At 40.7% G+C, this 26182-nt stretch overlaps 2 protein-coding genes across 4 annotated transcripts in view; both read left to right on the top strand.

Annotated features, from left to right (window-relative positions):
* The first annotated feature begins 809 nt into the window (after window positions 1-809).
* On the top strand, window positions 810-8341 carry spint1a (serine peptidase inhibitor, Kunitz type 1 a). The gene is made up of 10 exons (XM_029493572.1): window positions 810-1600; window positions 2131-2288; window positions 2463-2598; window positions 4396-4563; window positions 5317-5364; window positions 5910-6041; window positions 6173-6223; window positions 6387-6557; window positions 7060-7119; window positions 7253-8341. The coding sequence occupies exons 1-10, from the start codon at window positions 1177-1179 to the stop codon at window positions 7432-7434; spliced, it is 1530 nt and encodes a 509-aa protein (XP_029349432.1). The 5' UTR covers window positions 810-1176; the 3' UTR covers window positions 7435-8341.
* Window positions 8342-9693: 1352 nt separating this feature from the next.
* LOC115035633 (pleckstrin homology domain-containing family G member 3) overlaps window positions 9694-26182 on the top strand; it is a 29464-nt gene continuing 12975 nt past the window's right edge. For all 3 annotated transcript variants that reach the window (XM_029493558.1, XM_029493559.1, XM_029493560.1), the window contains exons 1-3: window positions 9694-9925; window positions 14805-14872; window positions 25033-25574. In XM_029493558.1, the coding sequence (XP_029349418.1) occupies window positions 14824-14872; window positions 25033-25574 (591 nt within the window). In that variant the 5' untranslated portion in view covers window positions 9694-9925; window positions 14805-14823. The remainder of the gene's footprint in view (window positions 9926-14804; window positions 14873-25032; window positions 25575-26182) is intronic.

Here is a 26182-nt window from a genome sequence, read left to right on the forward strand (position 1 = left end):
TAATACTTACTGAGCTTTAAATTTCCTCTGGTGATTGCCTCATAAATCGCATGTGAAATCATCACTTCATTCTTCTAGAAAGCGTTGGTGATCTTTGAGAATGTCACGTACAATAAGTTCATTTTTATTATAATTTCCTAACGTTTTAAAAGTAAGCAGCTCTAAAATAAGTACTTTGAACTTAGCAGCCTTGTCTTAAACAATGTTTTTCTTCTATATCCCACCTGTGAAACCTCTCTATTGTCCCTACTAATTGTGTAGTTTCTGTGTGTGTCTGTTTGTTGGCTGTCGTGTATGTGTGGGCGGACCCCATAATGACTAAATCATTTTTGAAGAGTTTCCCAGTGCGTAAAATGGTGGATTAATTGCTGTCCTTTCCCAACAGAGGTAAATGCTTTCGCAATTTTAGGGATTAATTAATGGAGACCTTCCTTCAGTGTTGACTAATATGAGCCAATAATGGACAAATCATTCACACAATAACTGTCGCAAAGTTTTCTTTGAACTCATAAACAGTTAAACTCCATGTAACACTTTTCCCAGCGAAGTTGACAACAGTTTGAAAGTGATAGGCTCTTTGAAAGGAAAGTAACTCGCTACCATAAAAAGCAATACAAAGGATATGAATGAATGAAACCACTCTGGATTCAGGCCAGTGTTAAATGTGCGTGACGGAACTTTTGCTTTAACCTACAGACTGCACGCACGCGCACACACACAAACACACACACACACACTTTTGTCCCTGTTCTGTTCAAGGCTTCAACAGACTGAAGGGAGTGGCATCTCAGGAGTGGAATTTCACTTCCTGTATCTCTCAGGTGAGTCACCTGGGCAATGTCGTCGACTGTTTGGCTTTCTTGTCGGCATCAAAACAGGCACTTGTTCTCTGAAGGTTTCACCTGTAGCTTTTAGGACCTGATCAGCAGTCTACAGGGAGATCGTGGAAGTGTTCGTTCCGATTTGTGTACATAACAGGAAGTCGGCGGTGAGTTTGCCGTCATTTTACAGAAGGTTAATTAAGGAGAAGGAAAAAAGAAGTGCTGGTGCGCCAATTTGCGACCTCAATGCTCAACGAAGGACCCGGAACCTTAGAAATATAAGTTGTGTTTTGTTTCATTAACTTCGCCGTCCTAGGATAATATTTCAGTGGAGGTCTTCGGCGGCTTCAGAGAAATGAGCGCACAGTTTAATGGACAATGGGGAGCGCTCCGGCTCCTGCTGCGGCTCCTGCTCGGGCTGCTGTGTGTGGCCTCGGCTGGGGGCCAGGGGGCCGGGGAGAGCTGCCTGGCCCAGTTCAAGAGCGGCCGGGATGATTTCGTCCTCGATGCTGATGAATCGGTGAAAGACGGGGCCACGTTCATTTCTTCGCCCAAGTTGGATCGATACAGGGACTGCGTGGTGGCCTGCTGCAAAGAGCCGAAGTGCAATTTGGCCTTAATGGAGAGAGGAGGCAAAGAGGGCACGGTGAAGTCCTGCTTTCTCTTTGACTGCCTGTACAAGAAGAAATACGCCTGCCGGTTTGTGAGGAAGAAGGGATACATCAATTACATCCTGGACTCCGTGTATGAGAATTACCTTCAAGTGGATGTTCCCCCAAGTAAGATCAAAACTGCTATACAGTTATAGAAATTCATCAAATATTCACTGCAATGGAAAGTGGTGTAGACCTTTTACCATATTGATTCGTATTACTTTGTTCTGAGGGAACCTTTATGTGTGGGATCATAAGTTATTCAGCAGCAAATTGCGTTGTTGGCCAAGATGTGAATAAATTACAGCCTGCATTTTTAATTTTTGACAATACCTGTGTGAGTTTCACTTCACAGGGCTTGAAAATAAACAGGTCTGTCACGATTTCCCACCTTTTTCCTCAGTCCCTCAATAACAGTAAATACTTACTGAGCTACGTTAGAGCAGCTTGTTATCCACAAGCTTAGGGGAGAAACCATCAGTTCAGCATGTCCACACACGCCATTATCGAGACCTGTGCTATTGGTTCAGGTTTCAGTTTTTTCCCCTGCTTCTTCATGTGTTGGAACTTTGCAACCAGGAAATGTTACTTGTTTGTTTTGAAGTTACTGTGTGTAGGCCAATGTGTTGTAGATTAATCTCATGTTGTTATTCCAGATGAATCGGACCGACCACCGGTGGCCAATGGTGGCCAGGACCGGGTGATCCAACCTCAGGACATTTTGTTACTGACTGGCGCAGAAAGCAAAGATGACCACGAGATTGTATCCTACCATTGGAAAATGCTTACTGAATATCCATATGCGGTCTTACAAGTAAGCAAAGGCCCCCTAAAAACTGATCATGCTACAGTTTTTACAGTTTTGTTTGGGAAGTTTAGAAACTCTACCTTACAAGTGTATACAAGAGTATAATTTCATCAACTGATGTGTTAATCCACTGGCACTAATATACATACAATACTGCCTCTTTCTGCCCTGTACCAAAAGGATAATGAAAAGCACATCACTGTCTCCAATCTTACATCTGGGACGTACAAGTTTCAGCTCACTGTCACCGACTCCATCGGCCAATCAGACACAACCAAGGTCACCGTCCTGGTCCTTACTCCAGAGCAGTCTGAGCGTAAGTATCTATGCTGAGCAGACAGATGGGTGAAGCATGATATTAACACATTTATGTATGCAAGGCATCTGTTTTCTTTGATTGTTAAAAAAAAAAAAAAAAAAAATCCTGTTTCTCAGAATCTAGAAAAATACTGTAAATTCCAGATTATAAATGAATTGTTACTTAGAGCTGGATGCTGCCGTTTTCTTTCTTGTTTCTATGCAAATATAGATTCAAGGTGGGGGGGCATGGTTGAGTTTCAGTAGTACTGATGAGTCATTTTTCAACCTTATTTGTCAACATTTTATTGGCTTATTCAGTCACCAACCTTATGTTTAATGTTGGGCCACAAGAAAGAATAATGCCGTGAAATCATTATGTGTCCCTATCAGACATTCTAAATTCTGCCCTTAATTATAATTTATACAAAAATATGCGTTTCTGTACAAACTGTAAAAAGTGTGTTGCTTTTAGTTTGGCTCTTTTACACTACTCAAGAAAGATTTGATTATTCCAAGGAACATATCAGTGACATTTCTGATTTCAACTAAGCCCGACTAATTCCATGTTAGTGATCAAACCTGTCGAGGCAAGCTTAAATAATTCCTGTGGACTGAATGACGAAACCAACGACAGAGAGATAAAACTTTGTGCTCTAAGTGGTTGAGACCAAAACCAACTTGTGGCACGCTGTTTCCTTTTATTCCGGGCATGAAAAAAAGTTTCCTTTAACTTCACCACTGATCTATGATGTAAGCATAGCAGGTCGCTTCCGGCGACCACCAGAGTTAGAAAGCTGTAGCAAAGTTTTCCCACCACTGCATGTTTATGTTACTTCAATACAGCTCAGAATTGTGGAGATGTTTGAATAGTTTTTACTGCTCCAGTGTTGCCATCCCACTATCTCCACCCCCGACTCAAGAGAACCTGTCAGTCTGGTTTCAGCTTTGGTTGCATAAACAAGACTCAAGTCAACGTCCAGGTTCTCTTGAGTATTGTAAAAGTCACTTGGAAGGTTTGAATGTTTGCCTTTTTAAAAAGTACTTGCTTTCTCTCTCTTTTTTAATGCTTTCCAGTTGCTGATTGATTGTAACCTGAAGGACAAAGGAGGTTTTACGTTTTCAGTGCTTCAGTTACCCATTAACAACCTGTGTCCTAAATAGTGTTAGGAATGTGCTTCAGCTGAATATGCATGGCCGTTTCCCTACATGTCAGTCATGCCACATTTATTCCACAGTAATGAATGGTTTCAATAATTCATTCATGAGTGATGAATGTTGGTGAGACTTTGGCAATGAAAGTGCAGTCTACAGTATAATTTTTATGCTTTAGTTAATGTGTTCCTATATCTATACTGGATAGTTGCATACAGATGGTGAGTCACTGGCAACCACCAGACAACCTAGATGGTTTCTATAACCTCATTGTCTATGAAGATAAACACACATCGCTTCTGTTTTGTTTCGTTGCATTTCTCAATACACAAAAGCTCCATGTTCAATTAAGTCTTTCTGTGTTTATCTCATCATTAAATCTGTAATTTCAGAGCATTTATGAGATAAATTAGTTGACTGACATTTTTGATCATCTATTTTTTATCACAAAGATTGTTCGGGCGCTTTCTAATTTTTCTGAACTGAATTCATTTCATCACCCACTACACAATGTTCTGGGTGTCACTGTCTCATGAAAAAGTAAAGCAGAAGCACTGTGGTTCTGACAGACAAGTTCTGCTTTTTGCAAATATTCTTAATGTATAAGCACTTCTTATTTTTTGTGCGTTAAGCCTTAATCGTTTCCTCTGTGTCCCTCCAGACCACTGTATGGCTCCAAAGAAGGTAGGACCATGCCGTGGTTCTTTCCCACGATGGCATTACAACGCAGCCTCAGAGAAATGTGAGGAATTCATGTTCGGAGGCTGCAGGGAGAATCTCAACAACTACTTGTCTGACAATGAGTGCCACAAAGCGTGTCATGGCTCAGGTATCTGTGCTCTGATTATACGCATGCAAAGTTATTGTGCATTTTTAACGTCTTTTCCAGGATTTGTCAGTTGCCAAAGGATGCAGCATTGTGACACAGCACCAGATTAATGCATGGACCTCTGCTTAAGTTTTTGTCTTGGGCTTCCTCACCCAATGAGATTTTTACTTTTAAGATTTTTATGACAGAAAGTGTTAAACCACATGACCAAAATTAGTTTTCAGTGTGTTATTTACAGAAGAAGTGAAGATAAAATAATTCCTCTTTTTGCTGGGAACCTTCCGAAAGATCCCGTGGGGTCCCCTGAGCCCACTTTGACCACCTCTGCTCCAGTGTCATCTCCTCTCTCTCTTTTTTTTTTTTTTAATAATTTCAGCTAGTGGTGGTTTTTATATTGTTTGCAATTATTCAGCACTTCTGTGGAGAAAGCTTTTTTGCTGAAAGTGGAATGAGAGGATCAATACCACTCTAATGCCTGTAAAGTAAATGATGTAATGCTACAGGCAGTCGATGGTTAGCTTCGCTATGTATAGTCCATAGAGACAGGGGTGGGGTTCTGTCTGAGGCTAATAAATCTCTGCAACTCACTAATTAACAAATTATAACTCCTTTTGCTTTATTTATATAAAACCTGCATTCTGATTTGGTTTTATGAGACAGTGACATCCTGAAGTCTCTCGTACTCAACTGGTGAATGAGTTGGTTTTAAGAAGTTATTCTTATCTCATTTGTTTTCTGTTTTTTGTTTTTCAGAGAGAACTTCTAAATCTGGTAGAGGTTTGCCAATTCCCACATCACAAGGTAGGGGATATTTTTATCTGAATGAAATGCTTATATTGTGAAACTTTTGTCTCAAACACACCACCATTTAGTATATAGTCAATATATAGCATTAGTTTTGCTTATCAAGATCAGCTTTTACAGAGAAACTAGGTTGCACAACGAGTGTTACGTTTCTGACCTAGTAAATTAGTAAATGTAAGTCCAATTTACATAATTCATATGTTTTCACTTTGGGTTTGTTTCTGCTCTTTGGTGAGCAGGTAGTATACTGTGGGTGGGCTGAAAACAGTGAGAGCAATGACTGAACCACAGCAGTTAAGTTGTCGGCCAAGCACAATGAGTTGGAACATGCTGCAAAGCTGCAGAAATTAAGTAGAGCTCAACTAGATCTCTAGAGAGTAGAGATTTGTGTGATAAGTCATCGTCGATTCATCACGACGAGCATCTCTTCTTGTGTGGGCATTTGATACTTTCTTATTAAAAAAATATTGGTTATAGCCTCTTGGAATCAACAGCTGTGCTGTGGTGCAAGTGACAATATTTACTGTGTTTGTGTGCCACAGGAGAAAGATGTGGTGCTCCCTGTACCGCGGAGGAATTCAACTGTTCAAATGGATGCTGTTTGGATCCAGGCCTGGAGTGTGACTCAACCCCGCAGTGCAGCGATGGTTCAGATGAGCAGAAATGCCAAGACCGTGAGCAGTGATTATGCAAACTACATATTTTCATACATTCTGAAGAAATTATAAATAAATGTGATAAGACACTTGATAAAATGTTTCCTCAAAAGACATACTAACTTGAATTATGTCCCGCGTGCCTATAGTGGACGATAATTTTCGGATTCTGCTGCAGATCCCATTGGATGAACAAAAAGGTGAACTTCAAGTCTAAATATTTTGTACATTTGTTCTTTGCCAATATTTCATTTTGAAGGTTTGTGTTCTTAGAATTACAAGTAAATGTAACTGCCCTGCCCACAATCCCAATCTCCATACTTACTATCATCATTTTTTTTTTTTTCCCCCCCATCATCACAGTCCGATGTACAGAGTCTCCTGAAACAGGAATCTGCAGGGATGGTCTCACTAAGTGGTACTACAACCCGCTTGAGCAAAACTGCTTCCGCTTCAACTATGGCGGCTGCCAGGGAAATGAAAACAGATTTGACTCAAAAGAAGCCTGTCTGAAAGTTTGCCGTGGGGTAACCGGTGAGTGAAGTGAAGTAGGCAGCTTAAAGATATTTGCATCCTGGTTGATTTAAAATATGATTTCCATCAATTAATTCAAATTTCAAATTGAAATTACACAGTAACATGCATCTCAGACCTCTTTCACACCAAGACAAGTAGCCAGATAAATTCATGTGGCACTTGCAGTGCTGGGCTATAAAATTTCACAAATGTTAATTTGGAGCGTGCATGCATGCGTATGTGTTTTCAGATAAACCCACTGAGTGCTACATGCCCAGCACCAGAGAAACAAAGTTTGCAGCTAGCTAACAAACATTTAGGAGGTAAAAGAGACTGGTGTGAAACTACAGGACTTAGGGGAGACCAAAACAGGAGGTCAATACAGCTCCAAATGCTACAAATGCTAGGTTTAATTTCCCTTAATAACGCTGTGCAGTTTAAAGAACTACTCTGATTATTTGCATATGTTGTGTACCAACTAAAATAATATTAAGGTTTTTTTTTCTCTCTCTCTCTTCAGAAAAAGATGTATTTGCAAGGAAAGGGGAGTTCGAAAAGCAGGAATCCCAAAAGAACACAGGTATGTAGTCTTTCATTTGTTATACCCTGCATAGTTGAGTTGCTGTGATGCAGCATTTGAATTGGGGCCTTTCATGTACTACCATCAAATGACCAACCTCAAAGTGAACTTTTTAAAATGTATCCTTTAACAGGTATTTTTGTAGTAATTGGCGTTCTGAGCGTAGCGATCACCATCCTCCTCTGCGTCCTGTTGTACTACTTCCTCAAGGGAAAGAAAAATTCTCCCCGCCATGTGCCTGTCAACACTGTCCCTGTCACTTCCTTGGAAGACAGAGAGCGTTTGGTCTACAACAGCACCACCAAACCCATTTGATACCTCATCTGTCACCTTTGACCCCCAGCCTGGTGGTCAGTGATGTCTGTTGCAAGAGCTCTTGTCATTTATTGAGCAAACTGAAGTTGATGAATCAGGAGGCGGTATGTGTTGACTAGGTTTAATTGCTGTAGGGGATGTGTTTTTCACTTGTTGGTACGTGGATGTCTCTTTTAAGGGTGATGTGCACGGATGCCAGACTGTCTTCAGTGATGACAGTCTTTGATATAGTTTGTATTTAATGCAGTGAACAGTTTTATGTCGTATAATGGTTAGTACTCAGGTTAAAAGAGGAGGTAGACCCTTTAATATCATGCAGTGTTCCCATCAAATCATCTTGAATTCATCAATCTATTTGAATTGTGATAAAGTTAAATCTAATCCGTATCATAAGCTCGGTTTTAGTGGCAGACCCTAAATTGCTACCCGATCCATGCTGGTCTGTTACTTCAAAGTAAGAGTGCATATTATTTTTGCTTTTTTATAAAATTGAACTAAATCGTCTGTGAATGTGTAAAGCCTCATAGTAATCCCTTCAGTTTACTGAAGTCCTGCCACCAGTTTCTCTACTCCGTCGAAAATTAAATACACCTTCTTTTTATTCATCGTTGTTACATACTGCAATGGATTACTCAAAAGCCCATGCTGTACATAGTGATAGAATTTTGAAAAAGAAATGTCTTGCTTGAGAAGATTATTTTTTTCTGATTAGTTGAGTGTTTTTAGAACAAGCATATATGTATACATGAAATAGTTTTTATAGATACCTTTTTATGAAGCAGCCTTGCTGTTGAATTTTCAGCATTTTTCAACTTGCCAAATATTTGTACATATGTCCTGATATAATTCTTTAGCAGTATTGTGATGTTTATATGAATAAAAATGACAACACAAAGTTTAGTGTGAAGTTGTTTGGCTCTTTGCATTTTTATTTCCTTCACCTTTAACCTAATCTTCTCTACTCCCCTACATGCTGTGAAGAATGCTGTGTGGTTTTTATAATCATTTTCAGTTCATAAGCAGATCTAAAATGTTCCACATCTGAAATTTTGGCCCTTAATAACTTGTTTTCTTCTTTTTGTGCCTATATATTATTTTTTGTTTTTTATTTATTGCTAATTGTTTAGCCATGCTTCATTATTCTCATGATATTCCTGCTTTTTTTTTGTTTGTTTTGTTACTCATCTACACCATTTATTATCCACTGTAGCTCAGTATTGTGTTGTAGCAACAACTTATAATACAACATGTCTCATTAGATTACTGCATGTTCATTGTATTCATTTATTTATTTATTTTGGATAAAATTAGAGCTTCAGGCATTTGTAGGCACCAACACATTTGACAGAAGAATTTCCGTTTGTTCACCAGCAGAGGACGTTGTTGCTCTGTGTGATACTAATCCTTTGTTTTTGTTTAGTTTTTTTTAAATAATCGAAAATAAAGTCTTTTTTTTTTTCAGAATTAGAATATTTTATTCCCTGCGTTTCACCACAAGGCCAATAAATGCAAGGGCAATTTACTGGAGTATGCTCAGTCCATTACACATCTGTTGGACAGTTAAATTTTCACCTTGTGCTGATTGTTCCTGCAGACTCGTCCAGCATATTGCTTCCTTCTCTGGTGAAGGGATCTTACGATAGGAGGGCACGTTGGAAGGGGGGCGCTCTATTTAATCAGCCACACATAAATTAACACCCAACCTACTGATTCACTGAAGACAGCCTTTGTTGGACCCACCATCCTTCTGACCTGACCCCTCATAAATGTAATTGGCGGGGTTACAATTTGTTATGTCCTTTCTCAAGCCTGTCATTGGTCACCATATATCCCACGAGTGGAAGAGGAGATGCTTTTGTGGGAAAACACAAACAAGCCTATTGCTTATCACCCTTTTAGATTAAATCGCACTGAGAGAAATGCCCGAGCTGTGCATGCCAGATGTTAAGACGTGAGGACACCTCAGACTTTCACCCGGCAGGCACCGGCCTGTCAAAAACAGGCGGCCTTTTGTTGCATTCAAAGTCTTTCGTAACGTCGAGCTCCCTTAGCTGAGTGGCCATATTTTAAATGAAAGAAAACGATGCAAAAACCAAGTAATCATGCCTTTAAGGTTTCAGTACCTCACTTCATTAGATAAGCCAGGGCTACAAGAGAGTCCCGCCCAGTTTTCCCAACTCGTGAAGTTTACAGGCAGTTTGAAGTTTTAAAACATCCGACAGGCGGTGAACGCAGCGCCAGTCCCTCCCGGTGGTTCAAAGATGCAGCAGCAGTTTGGAGAGAGGAGGACCAGACCTGAGGACCTGATCCGGGGACCTGATCTGAGGACCTGATCTGAGGACCTGATCTGGGATCTGTGTGTCCGAGCAGCGTCTACCATGTGAAAACAACCTACTAGCGGACTATCGTGCGGGTTTACACCAAAAGTCTTCAGAGAAAAGTTTTTACTGAGGACGACAGAGGTCGGAAGGAGAGAAAGTTGGCGAAGTCGGTAAGTGAGCCACTTTCTTTCTTTCTTTCTTTCTTTTTTTGCTAACTAAATGTTAGCTGTGATGTCAGAGCTCTGCCCGTGTTTTAATCAGAGTTTATAGATACTGAGCTTTTTTCCACTTTGCTTTTTGTTCGCTTTGCCACACGCTTACTGAGCTCAATTCAACTGCACATCAGTAGTTCAGTACAGCAGCAAAACACACTTTGTCACTGCTGCAGATTATGGCGTGTGTGTGTGTGTGTGTGTGTGTGTGTGTGTGTGTGTGTGTGTGTGTGTGTGTGTTACGTTAAGATCAGATTGTGTATATTCATTGTGGGCACAGTTTTGCTTTATTTAATATTACAGCATCCAAGCTGTGCGTTCAGAGGAGGGCAGAAGTTTCAGTCAGATAAGTTCTGTTTGTCTTTGAGGAAAGCACTTTCAGTTGAGTGAACTTTGATCAGCTGCTGGTCTCTTTTTTTCCCACCTGCTTTTTTTAGCGAATGAGATTTTTCCAAACCAGGGTTAATGTCACACTTAACTTGTGGGAAATGCTGAACTCCATGCTGTAGATGAATCATTTCCTCTTTCCCTGCATCCCATATTCCCCCCCTGTGGTGACCATACTTGGCCCCAGAACTTAATTGTTTTTTCTAATGAGCACCCCAGTGAGACACAGTGAGGTTTTAAATGCTGGTTGTTCACAGGACAATGACTTTCCACACCAGCTGCTGAAGAAGAATAGGACAAAATCAATCAGTTGCCAGTGAAAAGTTCCATATTCTCCTCCTGTGACCTCACTTGACCTATCAGACAATAACCTTTCTACTTCATTTCGAATAAATGTTGCCTCAGTGCACCAAACAGGGCTCTCTCCCAGGTGGTCCAGACAGGAAGCTGCCCGAGTGTGTCTTGGATCTCAGAGTTGGCACTGGATCTCTTCTTCCTGAGTCTTGGTATGCTGCAGCTGTGATAAAATTACCAGGGCTGGAGAATGCGAGTTGTGGTTTTGACTGTGAACTTTCATAACTGTGCGTCCAAGTTTCTGAAAAGTCGCCTTCTTCTTTGCTAAGTGGTTCAACGCTGATTTCATGCTGCTTCAGATATATACCTGGATCTAATGAGACCATAAAGTGACTTGCTTTTGTAAGGGTCGGGTAACCCTAGCAGTACTAAGATTACATGACCTTTTAAAGCGTTTTTTTGATTGTTTTTATGTTCACAAGCAATTACAAAGACACAGGGGAGCTGTTTGTCTGCAGATGTTGTGTAATGCACCTTTAAATGGCCCCACTGAAGTTCTATTTCAAGACTTGGTGTCTTATATCCACTGCAATGGAGGGCCATGGAGGGCCATGGAAGACGAAATGCCCTCTGGCTGTCTCAACATTTTGATTTTCAAGAAATGGAGGACTTTACATGTGATTTCCCAAATAAGATGCCACTCACCCACTTTACTTGCCAGGTATGCATTCTGTAGTTACAGGTCACTGGTGGGGAGGTGAACACAGCTATTTCTCCTTTTTCAGCACAGCGGGAAATGATTATTTTACCATTAAGGGCTATTTTGGCCGAGCCGTACGTGCACCATATGGCCAGAACTACTCAAAGTGCCCTCTGAGTGTTCATTGGGTGGATCACTTATCACCACATTTAAGTAGCTTGCTCAGAAATGCACTGGACTAAAATAAAAGGCTCATATGCTGTGTGTGTGTGGGAAGTCCTGGGCTATTGCAGCGCTTTTGTAGAGACTGTGGATTTGATTTAGATGAAGAGAGACTGTCAGGATTTATTGTTTTCCCCAGTGAATGAAAAGCTGTTAGTCTCTTAAGGCCTGTGTGTCAGGGACCAAACTGCAGGAGTAATGTGGGAAAGAGGGCACTCACAGAAAGGCTGTTTGTCAGGGGGTATTTTCTGTCAGGGTAGATGGGATAAGAGGGTAAGAGAGAGGTCATGCAAGATAAACATGGCACCAGTCCTGAAATAATAAAGATTCTCTGTCTCAGTTTGCCCATTGGACTTTGGACTTCTGCCTGCCAGGCCAGGTTGGATTTTTATTTGTCCTGAACATAAACATCCGTCTTGGCTGATAGTGTCCTATACATATCTGCACCACTATGTCTGACTGGACACATCCCATGGGACTCATGTCATACTCCCAGATTCCTATGGGCCTTGTTGAGAAAAAAGGTGAAGGCTTGATGCAGGAGGTCTGTGGCTATGAATTGCAATTATTCTTCCCTGGTGAAATCAGTTTGTATTGTTAAGTGCTGCACAAAATACAGTGTTAAATTCCTTTTAGGATTCAGATGCGTGCATAAATTATTTAAATTGTATGTTTCTGTTGGAACAGCACATCAGATTTTAGATGTAAATATAGTCAATTCATTTGCAGCAGTCTTTGTATCTAATAATAGTTTTTTGGCCAATAATATCATTGTCCCTGCGTCTGTCTGTGTTCTTTTTCTTCCTGAGGAGACAGAACGTGGCATGTCTACTTGATGGCAGAAGTCTTGTTTTCCTCTCGCTTCCTTTGTAGACATGTTCTGTAGTTTCACTTCCCTCATAACCTTGACAGGCTGTCAAAGGTGAAAAGTGCTCCAGATAGTCATCATCCCCTGAGAACCCATTTTTATTAAAGTGTGTCAAGCCTGAGGTCTTGGTTTAAGGTATACTTTTAACAAATTTGTGATGAAGACTGAGTGTACCTTTCCTCTTAATTTCCATGAGTGCTGTTTCGTTGCCAGTGTCTGTCCCCTATAATCATTTGTTTGTTGTGTTTTAAAGAAAGGAATTTAGGCATGGACTGTTTGAATCAGTGTTTAGCCTGGCAATTAGAGGAACACAGAAGTTCATCAGCCCGTCTGAAGAAGTGATCCTTTGTAGGTCTTTCTTTTAATAACCATCAGATATGCTCTTGTAGCATCTGTCTTCACTTAAGGGGCAAGTTGCAGATTCCCAAGGTAGAGGTTCATGCTGCGGGTAATGCAGTCATCAGCTGTGGGAACCAAATGCTCTCCATTTGTGTGAAACGGCAGCTAGTTCCAACACAGGTGGCAAGCTTGGTATGAATGTTAGCCTGTGCATAGTGTTTTCGGTGGGATGTGAAATCTGTCTGTGCCTCCTCCCTTGGAAAGCAAGGATTTGGAATTGCCATATGTCAGCAAACAGGAGGTGAAAGTAAATGAGTTGCAATTGTCAAATTCTGCCCAGAAGCCTTCAAGGCCATGGGTTACACTGCTCACATTAGATGCTTAGAAGTGTTTCACTTCCTTCACCCAAACAATATTTCTACACCTACAGCCTTTGATAATCCACTGTAAAAACAGTTGTACGACCCAGACTAGTATTTTAGCTCTTCATTGACCAAAGGAAGATTAGCATAGGTTTGTTCTTGCCAGTATTCAGGGTTAGCTCATAGGTCACACTGGGGAGGATTATTTGAGGGTTTTCTTGGTTCACTGTTCACTGAGCCAAGTTCAAATTCATAATGAATACAACAACCAAAGCTGTTTAAGGAAACCTCATTCTAAACAACTGTTAGCGTAGAAGTGCTACATGCACTGAGCCTAAATCTGCACCACACCATTTTTCTATCTTTCTTGCTCTCAAAGGTCCTGGCAGATCCATGCTCAAAGCAAAACCCCATAAAACTTTTTTTGCAGTTAAGATACAAATATTTAATATGAATTAAAGGGGATATTTGTAAGTGATTTCAAATATTTGTCATTAAGTAAATAAATGAAAATACTTTGCATGAATAAAAAAAGCTGTTTCATCCTCATAAGGCAGAGTTATTTTCCCATTTCTCTCTTTCCCTAAGATGGAGAATAAAGGCTTGCAACTATTCATGTCTAGTGTTCCAGTTTTACTTAAGCCCAGGTTGCAGCTGCAGAGACCAAACACTGAGGCTGTGATCTTAATGTACAAGACCAGCTCTTTGACTTTTTTCCTTGCATTCTTGCACATCTTAATTGGTGAAACTCCTGGCAGTGGGCTCTGTTTGGCCCCGGTTGGCCTGGCTGTCTGTTCAGCACAGTGGCCAGCAAATGCACTAGGAACAATGCCCATCCTAATCCCTGAAGAATTTCTGTTCCTCTGATCTGGCTGGCCCAAGAATGCGATGTTTAAAAGGTTGGAGGCACACCAGGAATCATGGGCAGACAAGTTCTCATGCACAGTCTTCCGTGTTAATTATCTATATGGCTCTGTAGAGGCAGTGATGTGAGAAACTGGTATAGCTGCTCCAAAGGGGACACAATGTATTGTTAATAATGAGCCTGGCATGAGAGATCAGAACAACACATGCTACCGGGGGTGAATCTGTAATCTTAAGGGGCAGTCATACTGATAATGAGAGACTTGTTTTGATGGGACCAAAAATCATTTCTTGCACTTACTATTATTATAAGATGTATTAAGTTGCTTTTTTTTTTTTTTTTTTTTTTTTTTGAAGTGCACAAATTGCTCCTCACCAATTTTATGTAGTTTATATAATTAGGTTAGTGACATTTCTTTTTGTGAAACACCAAGATGGTAATTGTTATTTAAATACATCAGTTATTGTTACACAAAAGAAAGGTGAAAAAAACACAGCTTTTTTTTGTCGTTCATGAATGTCTTGTTTCATTTTATGGGAAAAAAAAAAACAGAGCTCATATCACACTCACCCCTACATACCTTAGTGTTGGTTACCCCATAAATTACCAAGTGGCTGGCATGAGCTAATGCAGAATAGCAAGCAGGAGAATGGGAAGAATTTCCTTTTTGATAAAAGACCCGATTGGACTACCTAAAACCAATATCTTTTTTGTTGAAATCCACCGAAAGTGGGGAACATTGCCAGGCCTGCGCTGTAAATCTTGGCATAATATGATGATGGTGTGTTTTGTTTTGACAGAGCCAGAGGCCTGAGTGCCATGCCAGAGGAGTCCCATTCTGCTCTCCACCCGGGCCCAATGGGGGAAGGTAAGATAAGTGTTCAGATAAGTTGTATTCAGTGTAACCCAAGTTCTGGTAATTGCTTATGAATTGACCAGACTTATAGCACAGACTTTTAATGAGTTGGAACAGTATATCTGGTTACCCAGGACAGTATACTAACATAACACCTAGGTGCAGCTGAGGTGGATGGAAAAATGCTGGAAATTGAAGAATAGAAGAAATGTAGAAGCAGAGCTGAGAGAGGAATGAACTCCCCTCCTACAGTCCCAGCTGGCAGAGAGGCTCTTTGTGTTGCTGTAGAGCTCGGCCAACCCCCTTCATACAATTTAAAGCCCTGACACTTGCACATCAAAAGCAGAATGTGTCAGAATCACAGACAGTCAAGAGGCTTGTCTAGCTATTTGTGCTAACCTTATATGCTACTGGCCACTCAAATTTCATATTATTTTAGTGTTCATTATCTCAAGTCGTGGAGCCACTGCATTGACACAGAGCCTCTTTGTATCTGTTTGCATGCTCTGTCCCTCAACCCCCGAACTCTCCCCACGCTTCCTCTCGTCGCTACAGAACACATTTGGCATTGGGCTTTGACTTTGGCTTAGGAATACCAATGTGTCAATTGTTCCCTTCTTCCTCTACGCCTGTCCCTTTGGTTCAGCTTTGGCCAGAAGAGGCTTTTGGCTCAGGGAGACGTGTGCCGCCCTTGTGAAAATTTGTGTGTCTGTTTCCTCAAAAGGCCACTCTACCCTGACAACACATTCTCACAGCTCATTTTGCAACTTTATTGATTAAATTACCTTTGCATAACATAACACCCACTTGCAGCTGAAACCTTTTCAGTCTTATTTGCTTATTGATCATTGTGAGTTTAAGTGCCGACCTGGCTCTCCTGCTGTGGATAGATGGGTGGTAATTAAGTAAGCAAGGCTATTGGTGAAGTGCTATCTGTTTGAGGTGATGATTACATCTGGCTAACAGACAGGAGGAACGCATGGTGAAAGGAAGCCCTGTCAAGAAAAACAAAGAAGAGGTTGTGGTTACCATCCAGCTCCGATGTCTCTAAAGAGTCAAAAGGATTTTGAAGATAAAAATGTGCTTATTATTTTACCATCTGCAGGCTTTGGACTGCCCCATCAATTTGTCAGACAAAAGCAAAGCAAAGAAAAACATTTGGGCTTAGCTCTCAAGATTCATCTACACAATGTTGTTATGTACTTTGAATGCTTAAGAACCCTCCTAATTCCTTACAAAATTACTCTGTCATCACCAAGATACAAGAGGTAATAAAACTTGTAATCCACAGGTGGAATATATAAATATATTACATTTTAGTTGCCAGTCCACTGCTGGTGTCCTCACCAGGCATCAGTAGACCTGAGGCAACATCAAGCAGCTCTCTCAAAGATAAGGCCCCCCCCTGGGGCAGGAATGTAGCTGTGTGTGCAGAATGTATGCGGGGGGGGGGGCGTACAGACGGATCATCTCCATTCACTGCAGCTTTTCCAGACCAATGGGCATAGGGTTGTGAACGTAGATAGATGATGGCAGGCATGGCTGCGTCTCTTGAGTGGGCTTGTTAATAGAGTTCTTGGACTGAAACTACTTTTCTGCTTAATTGCCCGAAGTGTTAATCACAGGCAGCCTCAGGTGAGCCTGAAGCAATTCCTGTTCAGGTTTTCAAGCCATGCACTGACGCTCACTGAAACTCCTGGCATTAACTTGTATGTCTGTAACATCTTAGTAGCATTTATGTAAGCCATTGTGTAAGATAGCTGCTATTGTAATGGAGCTTTTACAGCTCTACATTCCCTGTATTTGATTTAATTGTTGGTCTGAGGCTCTGCTACCCCTCACAAAAGAGTGCATTACAATGTAAATTATTTTACAGCTCCCGCAGTGGCATTCTTCTGTATACGGCTCTTCTACCAGATTACACACATTAGTTACAGGCTCTTTGTTTTGGCTTTTCCTATTGGAGGCCCTCTTAAAGAAACTATTTTGAAACTATAAATCTCTTTTCCAGCTTCCTCCATAACAGTTGGTGTTTTACTGTTGTCAAAAACATGATGCTAAACACAGTCATGTCTTAGAAATGTTAATTACATGGTTTTTTTTAAAGATGGTTTTATGTAATTAATGCCCTTGCTTGTGAGTTATTTTAGCTTGACGCAAACATATCTCTTGTAATGTATACAAGATGGACAAAAGTAAGTGCCAAAGCAAAAAGCTAATTCCTCAATCAGCTGCTGTATGCAGTGAAAGTTAATAAGGCCTAAATTACAAGGCAAACGGCATCACACCCCTTATAACGCTGCATGTGATAAACAGCTTGATGTGAAGTAAATGAAGTGTGCCCTCTTCCCTCCACACTTCACTCAGCTGTCGTGCCACCAGCATGCGTGTGGACTCTTCCTAGAGGTGCTAAAAGCACAGCGGTTTTGTTGTAGACTGTCAGACGGGTGGTAAAGTTTACAATGGACTCGCACCTCAGGGCCCAGATGGTTGTGTGTTGTCCAAAGGAAATGCAAGTTTTGAATAGATCCAGGGCTGGCTGTGTTTCTAGTGCCAGAGGGGTTATTTGGGGGGGGCTTGTTGATGGAGGAGTTTCCTAAGTGGATCATCACATGCCTATGCGCTGAGGTCATTTGGCATGGCTAGATCCTTCAAGAGCTACGGTCAAGCACATGGGAGGTTTACAGGATTAAATCTGAGCTTTTTGAGAATATTTGTAGTTTTGCTACACTGAGAATCCAGCCTGTCTGAAACATGCTATTCCTTAATGCTTAAGGGGGGATTTGCTATCTCTACTTGATTGTTTCAAATTAAGATGGATAACTGGCTATTTTGCAACAGTCACTTAACTTTTTATTGCTATCTTCAGGATAATTCCTTCATACATTCCTGTTAGATGTCTCAACAAATCTAAATAAAGCGCAGTTGGTTTCACTTTTAAACACCTGATTTTCCCCAGAATTTCCCAGCACAACATTTTGACCTTGACTGTCAGTGTGGAATGCAGACTCGCTTTGTGTGTGCGTGCTCAGTCTCTGTTGTCCACTGAGGTTTATTGACCGGCTTTCAGGTTAATTATTACCACAGCATTAAAGGCTCGTGGAGTGGCCAAAAACAGGTGTAAATCAACCCATTTTATTCAAATTAAGGGCAGTTGAAAGCAGAAAAACATAGACGTGACCTAAATTCCTCTCTACATCATGGGATAAGAGGTCAATTCAGAATGTCCGTCTCAATGTCTAATCACCAGTGTTCTGACTCATGCTGTTTGATAATGGTCTGTGAAGACTTGGGGCTTAATCCTCAGAGCCACTCTTTATGCTTGTGCCTCCTGCCCTCCTGGGGAGCTGCCATTCACCGTTGTCAGGTGAGGAGGAGTTTTTCCCATGGGGATTGCCAGAGAACCACTTCCTTGTTACCCAACAGCCACCACCAGAGGAGATGAGTGCTTGGGGGCTGTAGAGGCCTGCTGAATAAGGAAGTACAGAGTGGATGTTGAGAAGCGGAAAGGCTTTATTAAGATATAGTGCAAAACCTTGGCTCTGAAAGATAAATTAGCAGATTACAAGGGTTAGGGTAGAGTATATGTTGTTGTTGTTAGTTTTTTTTTTTTTTTTTTGTGTGTGTGTTACAGTATTTGTTTTACTGCTTGTGACTGAACAATCTAATCAGCCAGTGCAGAATTTTAGATTTTCCACCTTGTTAAATGCTTTATTATGAGAGGTGAAAGTTCTCTTTATGGCCAGTGGGAATCTCCTAAAATAGCTACGCTGCTTAATCTCAGTGATGCAAAACAAGGAAAATCTTCCAACTATGAATTCCATCAAGGCAAAGGAGGGTGTTGCAAGAAAAGTTGTGAAATTTACTGGGCAGGCAGTTGATATAGAGTCATCCTATATTACCAAGTGTCTCATTTTGATGAGAGAAACTACCAATATTTCACAGCTTTTATCATGTACGATCACGTTGGTGTCTGGGGGGGAAAAAAGCACAAGCTGGTTTCAGAAGTGATTCATTGTCCGCTGAGTTCAGATTCATCACCATTTGATCACTGAGTCAGTATGAATCAAGTAGGAGCAGCTGTGTTGAGGTTACTAACTTAGCAAGCAGGGGCTTGTTTTGTCTGTCAGATGTTCTGTCCACAGTGCTGTCACTGTTACTGTTTGTTATTCTTTGTTTTTTGTATTCCAAGGAAAACTAGGTGCTTCATAATAGCTCCTGACAAATTCACTCTTCAAAGCTGAGTGCGTGTACTGTGTCAATACAGTCAAATAGCTAGTGCTGCTCATGTTTCTTTGCTGCTGATTTACCTTGAACACAAAAAACAGAAAGTGGGACTGGTGCATTAACACAATTTTTGTTTATCATTTTTGCAGCTTCATTGTCAAATTTAGCGGTCCTAGTAAATCCTCCTGAAATAGGTGTGTCTCTCTAGGAAGCTTCCCAGAGAGGCACACCTTTTAGTGTATCCTAACTAGGATACACTCATCATCCATCATAATAAAAGTCTGGTCATACGAGTTGAAGGGGTTGGAGATGAGTTTGGAAAAATGTAATTTAGGTGCTTTCCAGCCTTTGTCACCTCATTAGTTCAAGCCACTACCCTCAGTGGATTATCATCGCTGCCTTCTGTCAGGTATGTGAGGACTGATAGAATGTCTATGAATTTCAATACTCAATGAATTAATACATTGTTACATGATAAAACATGATAAAACTATTACTATCATTATTTGTTGTTGTTGTTGGTCGTTTCCATCACCTGTGAAACACTGTAATCATTATGACTGATGTTATTACCCTTGTTTGTACATATTTTCTTTCCTAACAACCTCAACCAAGTAGACGTCGTGCTATGCAATGCATTGTACAACAACATCTTAATGCTTCTATCCTGTTTGCTAAACATAACCTAGATAAGCCTTGTTTATGGAGGTGGAAGTTATAGCTCATCCAGGGTAGAATTTACATGCTTATCGGCATCTAGGCTGGTTTGCATGAATTGCTGAGAAAATAAAGTCATGTGATCACAGTGTTTTGCAACCAACAACTAACATTATATTTGCGTGCTGGGGCTTATCATGTTCTCAGGGAGGGTGATAATATTAAGAAAAAAAGCTGACACATTGTTGCATTCCAGATTGTATCTGGTAAATTTATGCCACATTTTTGATGTATGTCCACCATTGGTGAAGCATGAAAAAATTGTTATTACGCAAACCAAATAGTTCTCTGTCTAAAGGAGTGCTTTCTGTTCCAAGTACAAAGTCAGACAGGCACGACTCACTTACGTCATGCATGTGACTGTGTCTTTTAGAAATGTTAATAACCAGGTGCTGGGGGTGTTCAGTTAATAGTTTCTATACTTTCTTATGTCTGAGGCAGACATGTTTTTGAATGGTCTGCCATGTTAACTCTAAGATAAGATCACACTGTAATTGACTTGACATTATTAGCCCTAGACTGATTAGTCATCGGCCCCTCAGCGAGTGAGTGTCCTGAAGCATTTTCCGTAAGCTACCTGTCATACTGTCTCTGTCACTCTTCAATGGAGGAGTTCTGCGCTTTAAACTGAGTTGACAGTGTTTCATTTTGCTAATTACTAAACAGCAACTTTACATGGTTATTCGGTTACATGTTGTATTAAAGCAGCTCTTTGTCCAAAATAAGCGTCTGTCCAGAGGATTTGGATCCAGGGAGGCAACAAAGGTGTGTTAATGCTGCAAGCATGACCTTCCTTTCTCTTTTGTCTGTAAATGTTAACCTTGGCTTAACTGGCAGGAAACTGGAATTCAAAGAATTACAATGAGGGGCTGGGAGGTTTTTTATTGGATTATAGCTATTTTTCTTTTAGAAACCAAATTAGAAACCTGTTCATGCACAACTTTCTGACCTAATGTTATCCAATGGTAGGAGATTTTGGACACTCTTAGTTAACAGTCGTTCTGGTTGTTAAAATATGCTGTCAGTTCTTGAGGTTAAGAGGATGTCTGAAATGTAATACTACACTCTCTCTTTAGCCTTCACTTGGTTAATGGTTATGTCTGTAAGATAACGGTTGTGTTCACTCAGTTCTCAAACAAAGGAGAGTTTCATGTGTTATTGAGGGTGTAAAGTATGTGACCCTAACCCATTCAAAAATATGAATACCAATCATATTTCTACAAGTTTAATATATATAAATTGTAAATTATTCACGTGAAGGAATCATTCACAAAAATGTATGGAAATTGAGAACCCAAATCATCAACAGCATTATGCCTTTGAGCTTCCTTTATTCTTGGCATGCATTTCTGATAGTTGTGTATTGCTAAATATTAATATTAAATTTGTATGCTGACAAAGCAAACAAAATAGTTAGAGGGCAAATGACATTTGTTTCTAAAATCAGATCTTTAGGTCAGACTATCCACACTTTCACTTCAATGTGATTAATTCAGATTTGTGTGTCCAAACACGGCAAACCCATCCACAGAGGCCGCTCTGTCTCCTGGTTACTCTCAGTTGGTTACGATTGATGTTGTATGTCAAGTTGGGAGCGACTCAAAAGACACTTTGAAATCTGATTTGAGTAGCAAGAACATTCAATTTGAGATCTGTAGAGACGCACTTCAAACCAAATGTGCTTGTTATCTTATTTTCAAAAACCTCATTACCTCTTGTTTTTAGCTGTCCAGCTTTGTAAAATCTATCTGGATATAACCTGGATTTGCCAAATAATGGATTTAGGTCGGGAGTTTGGAACAAGGCCATAGCAGAGAGGAAGGAATAACAAAGAGATTGCCAATCCTCATGCTGCATTTTCCAAACATAGGCTCTGCTTGGGTGGCTTGCCTGGGTAAATAAAATTACTTACATTTCATTAAACTTTGAGCAGCAGTCTAGGAAGCATTTACCAATAGCCTATGTGGAAGACCTTCAGGAAACACAAGTGAATTGTAATATTTACGGGTCTGCAAATGGACTGTTTATAGGAGTCTGCATGCACATCAGTGACATGCTGCACCACCCACCATCACATCAAGTAATTTCTCCACCTTTGGTAAACACTGCAATATCTGTAAAATGGTTAATCAATAATGGCATTAGTATCAATAAAAGTCTCATGAATTGCAAATATATGAAATACAATAATTCATATTTGACAGGCCTCAACCATTTGGTAGCTGTTGAAAAACAGATGGTTCAAACTAGTGTGTGCTGCTCATTGCCCCTTTTCAACAGCGGTTTCATTTTATAGACCTTTTTCCTGCAGTTATTGCCAAAACATTGCTGGTATTTTGGCTTTCAGGGATAAATTCCAAGATTTATTTTCCCTGCCAATAAAGTTAATGATAACTAATTGTTCTAAAGCAGCAGTTACCTGTTAGTCGGTTTTCTAAAGTGAAAGTTGCATGAATGCTACATGACATCAAGTTTAGTAGGTGCATACATTTCACAAATGACTATCTTCACGATGTCTCTTAACACTGCCGATGCAATCAACAAATGCATACAAACCATGATAGCTGAAACACGCTATAAATATACTTATGTCACATTCAAACATGGCACAGCAGTAAAAAAACATAGTCACAACGAACACATATGGAAAACATGCCTGGAACAATATAACAGTCAATCTTTATTAAGCGAAAGCTTGTATATGAGGTTTTAAAAAGCTAAATTTGACACTGAACACTACAGTCCTCCACATCTGACAACCAGGAGGCAGAGTAATGGACATGGCCTTGCCACAATGGCTGTAGAACCCTCAGGGATTTGTGCTAAATGTCTGCAGATGGTGAAGAGATTCTGTGGCACAGAGCAACACCAGACACTCTGCTTTTACACTGTTTGTATGATCGTGGTTACTTAGTATATTGAGAGAGCGGTATCAAAACTGATGAAGTGCAGGAGTCACAGAGGCTGCAAACTATTCTGCGTGCAGAAGCTGTTCTTGTCCATGGCAACGAGCAGAGTGGGGGAACCAAAAAAAAAAAAAAAGCACTGCATGACACAGGAGCATGTGTACAGCTTATCTTAGACCTGCATGTTGACCAGGTCATTTGCATTCCTCTGCAGCCTGTTTCAACATAATCAGTGACTGGTCCCCGAGGGCTGCTTTGTGCTGTATGGTATCAGCTACAGATAACGTCTGCCTGTAAGTCCAGTGTCTGAAGTGGTCACTGAAAGCTGTGGCAGGAGCTGATTCTTGAGTCAAGTGCATGTTCAAGTCTTAACGTGTTCACTGTTTGATGTTTGGCTCTCCATACTCCACATTGTGCTTTTCCTCTCCCACCCTTTCACATGGCATTCAAAGCAGTCTGCAGCGGAGCAGCCTTATAATAGAAGGATATAAGGAATAGACCGATGGAGGAGGGGAGTGTTGCATGCCTGGCACAGAAAAACGCTGATCCAAAAGTTAAGACAGAAGTGGCAAGGGAAGTGGATACCTCAATCTAATTCATGGTGGTGTAGGGAGTGTAGTAGGTTTAACACCATCAAACATGTGATTTGTCATGGAGCATAAACAGAGTTTACAAAGTGGTCAGCTCCTACTTGCCAGCTCATCTCTTTCTCTTAGTGAGGTTTTGCATGGGAACTGTTTTGTTGAGGGAAGCAAGTATTACAGCAAGAACAAGACTCTCATGAGCTCAGTATTGACTCATGGAAAGTTGGAGGATGCCAAGTGGTGTGTGTGTGTTGTGTATAATAGCTTTTCATCCAGCTGTATGTCACACTATTCTCAGGGCTTAATAAATCACCAGCACTAGTTATTTCCAGTTCTGTGGTGTGAAAAGTTTTGTTTGTTTTTATTAAAGATTCAGTGTTCTCTATAAAAGCCCGTGCTTATTAAAGTTTGTAAGTTTGATCATCGCCTTTTGATATTTAAAATACCCTTTCTCAACGACATCGGGTTTGTGTTATCCACTTTGGGCTCCTGACTACTGATGGCTGTCCATTAATGAGCTTCTCACATTTTAAGCTTATCATCACGGGCCTGTTTCAGGCTCATGACACAAGCTACATCTGTTGGCTATCATCACCAAATTATGTTCTTTATCCCAGTTTGCCACCAGCCCTTATTTGAATAAGTTCTTGTGATATTTAGCTTAATATTTAGCTTTAGATCATTGATGCATTGTTGATTTCCATTTGTTAGTCTGAAGTGAAATTACGTTACAGTGCTCCATTACTTAAGCTGAGCAAAATGGTTTTGACCCCTTTGCCCCATGAATTTTTAAGGAAAGAGAGCTCTGCACACACTTCTCACACCACCATGACGTCATATATTTAGGAAAGGTTTGTGAGGAAAGTTCCCCATCTGGCCAGGAAGGATGTGAAGCTGAATATGGATTCCATTTCTCTAAAATTCAGATGTAGCTCAATGAAGACATATAAACAAATCTCCTGTTTCCTTGCCCCATTTTTTTTTTCTTCCCATAATTTTTCCCTATGTGTTTTTCCAAGAGTCAGTCTTTAGCAGTGAGGAGAACAAGAGGAAATGACTGGATTTTCCATAGAATATGCAGTGTTGCAATTAGGCAATGTCAGTAATGATTTGAGCAAAGCCTTTGACGGTAAACCACTCCCCTCTCTCAGTTTGGGGGTAAGCTCAGAGCCAGCTTTCATTGATTCTTGGATAGTAGTCTTTTAAGTGTGGCTTGAACATTTGCTGAATTATATTTATATGTCTGTAAGTTCTCCCCAGACAGCGTCTTAATGCAGCCATATAGCACGCTACAAATTGGTGCGAGAGGATGGCCATTAGGAAAATTCTGAAGTGCATCTAAATTGTAACAGCATGACAGAGAAAAGCGCATAATGTTAAGAGCAAACTTCTGGGACATCATGATTAACAACATGATAAAATTCAAAACATTGTATTGTTCTACAAAGCTGCAATACTACGAGCACTACTTTTTTATTTCTTTGAATTTTATACCCAAAGTAACTGTAAATTTGAACAATAATTTAAATAAAACTATAAAAAAATATGAAATAATAAAAATCAATAGAAATTATGAATGAAAAATAATTAGTGTTCCCAGGAATACTTGGATATAGCCCTCTGGAGTGTGGCCCTTAGCCTCTTCTCATGTCCTGAGATGTCGGAGCCAGCGGGAAATCAAATGGGCTGACTGCCTAAATTCTGACTTCTCTGCACGTGATTCTCTTCCCTGTCCCAGAATCTCCTCAGTTCTCCTCACCCCTCCTCACCAGTGAACATGGCCAGGCAAATGCTGACTTGGACCCAGACTGCTGCAATCGGCTATGTGTGGAGCCACTGGACGTAGAGGGTGAACGTCCAGTGAGCCTGGTGTCCACCCTGTCCTCTGGCTCTTCCCGTGATAGCCGCAGTCTTTTTGGAAGCACCATTACGCTTCCTTCCTCTTCCACCCCGCCTGTACCATGTGAAGAGGACATAGACTTGGAGCTGAGCCCGGCCGAAAGTACCGGAGAGCAGGCTGGAGACCAGAGTCCCACCCTCACGAGATCCAGGGTCCTCTGGCAGGAACGACCAGAGCCCAGGGTGATCAACAACCAGTGGAACAACAACAACGCCTCCTCCAACGGGAAAGGAAGTGCTGAAGTACCTCGCATCCCTGCCGGGCCTGTTGTCACAGATGCCATGGCGCCCAATCCAAAGCTGACCTATGTGGACCGTGTCGTCTTGGAGATCATTGAGACGGAGCGCATGTATGTCAGGGACCTGCGCAGCATCGTGGAGGTGAGTTATGCTGACTATGGTCAAACTGAACTTTCCGTTATAGTGTGTGTGTTTCAGTTTTAGCCAAGTATTCACTGTGAGCCAATCATTGATGTTATGGAGGGTAAATTATCAGTATTTTGTGTATTTAAAGCACATGTTTTGTTTGGATTAATGTGCAGCTATGACTTAATGTCTGCAGTACTCTGTGGAGATGATTTAATGAATTTGGCCAGCTTGGAGCTAAAATAGGGCATTGGCTCAAAGGCAGTTAAGGGCAAATAATGCTGTCTGTGTTCCAATGCAGCTGTTTGTCACATCAAATATCTGGTTCATTTCTTTTTCATTACCAGGATCAATTCTGATTTTGTAAACAGATCAGTCTGTTGACAAAAATGCATGCCTGACATCTGGCAATTGTGTGCTTTGTTTGTAGATTCTAGTTCCTAAAGATGAAGGCTGTGGAGTTTATGATCCGCTCATAGTATTGTGTATAAACAATCCTGTATATTTAGACTGCAGTGAAAGTTTATAGCCTGCAGCATTGGATTATGGACTGTGTTCATATCTGGACTTCAAACACAGTGAAGGTAGGGAAGTGCAGCTTCTTCCTGGCACAAAACCTGAGC

This window comes from Echeneis naucrates, chromosome 22 (assembly GCF_900963305.1).
Source record: "Echeneis naucrates chromosome 22, fEcheNa1.1, whole genome shotgun sequence".
Classification (NCBI taxonomy): domain Eukaryota; kingdom Metazoa; phylum Chordata; class Actinopteri; order Carangiformes; family Echeneidae; genus Echeneis; species Echeneis naucrates.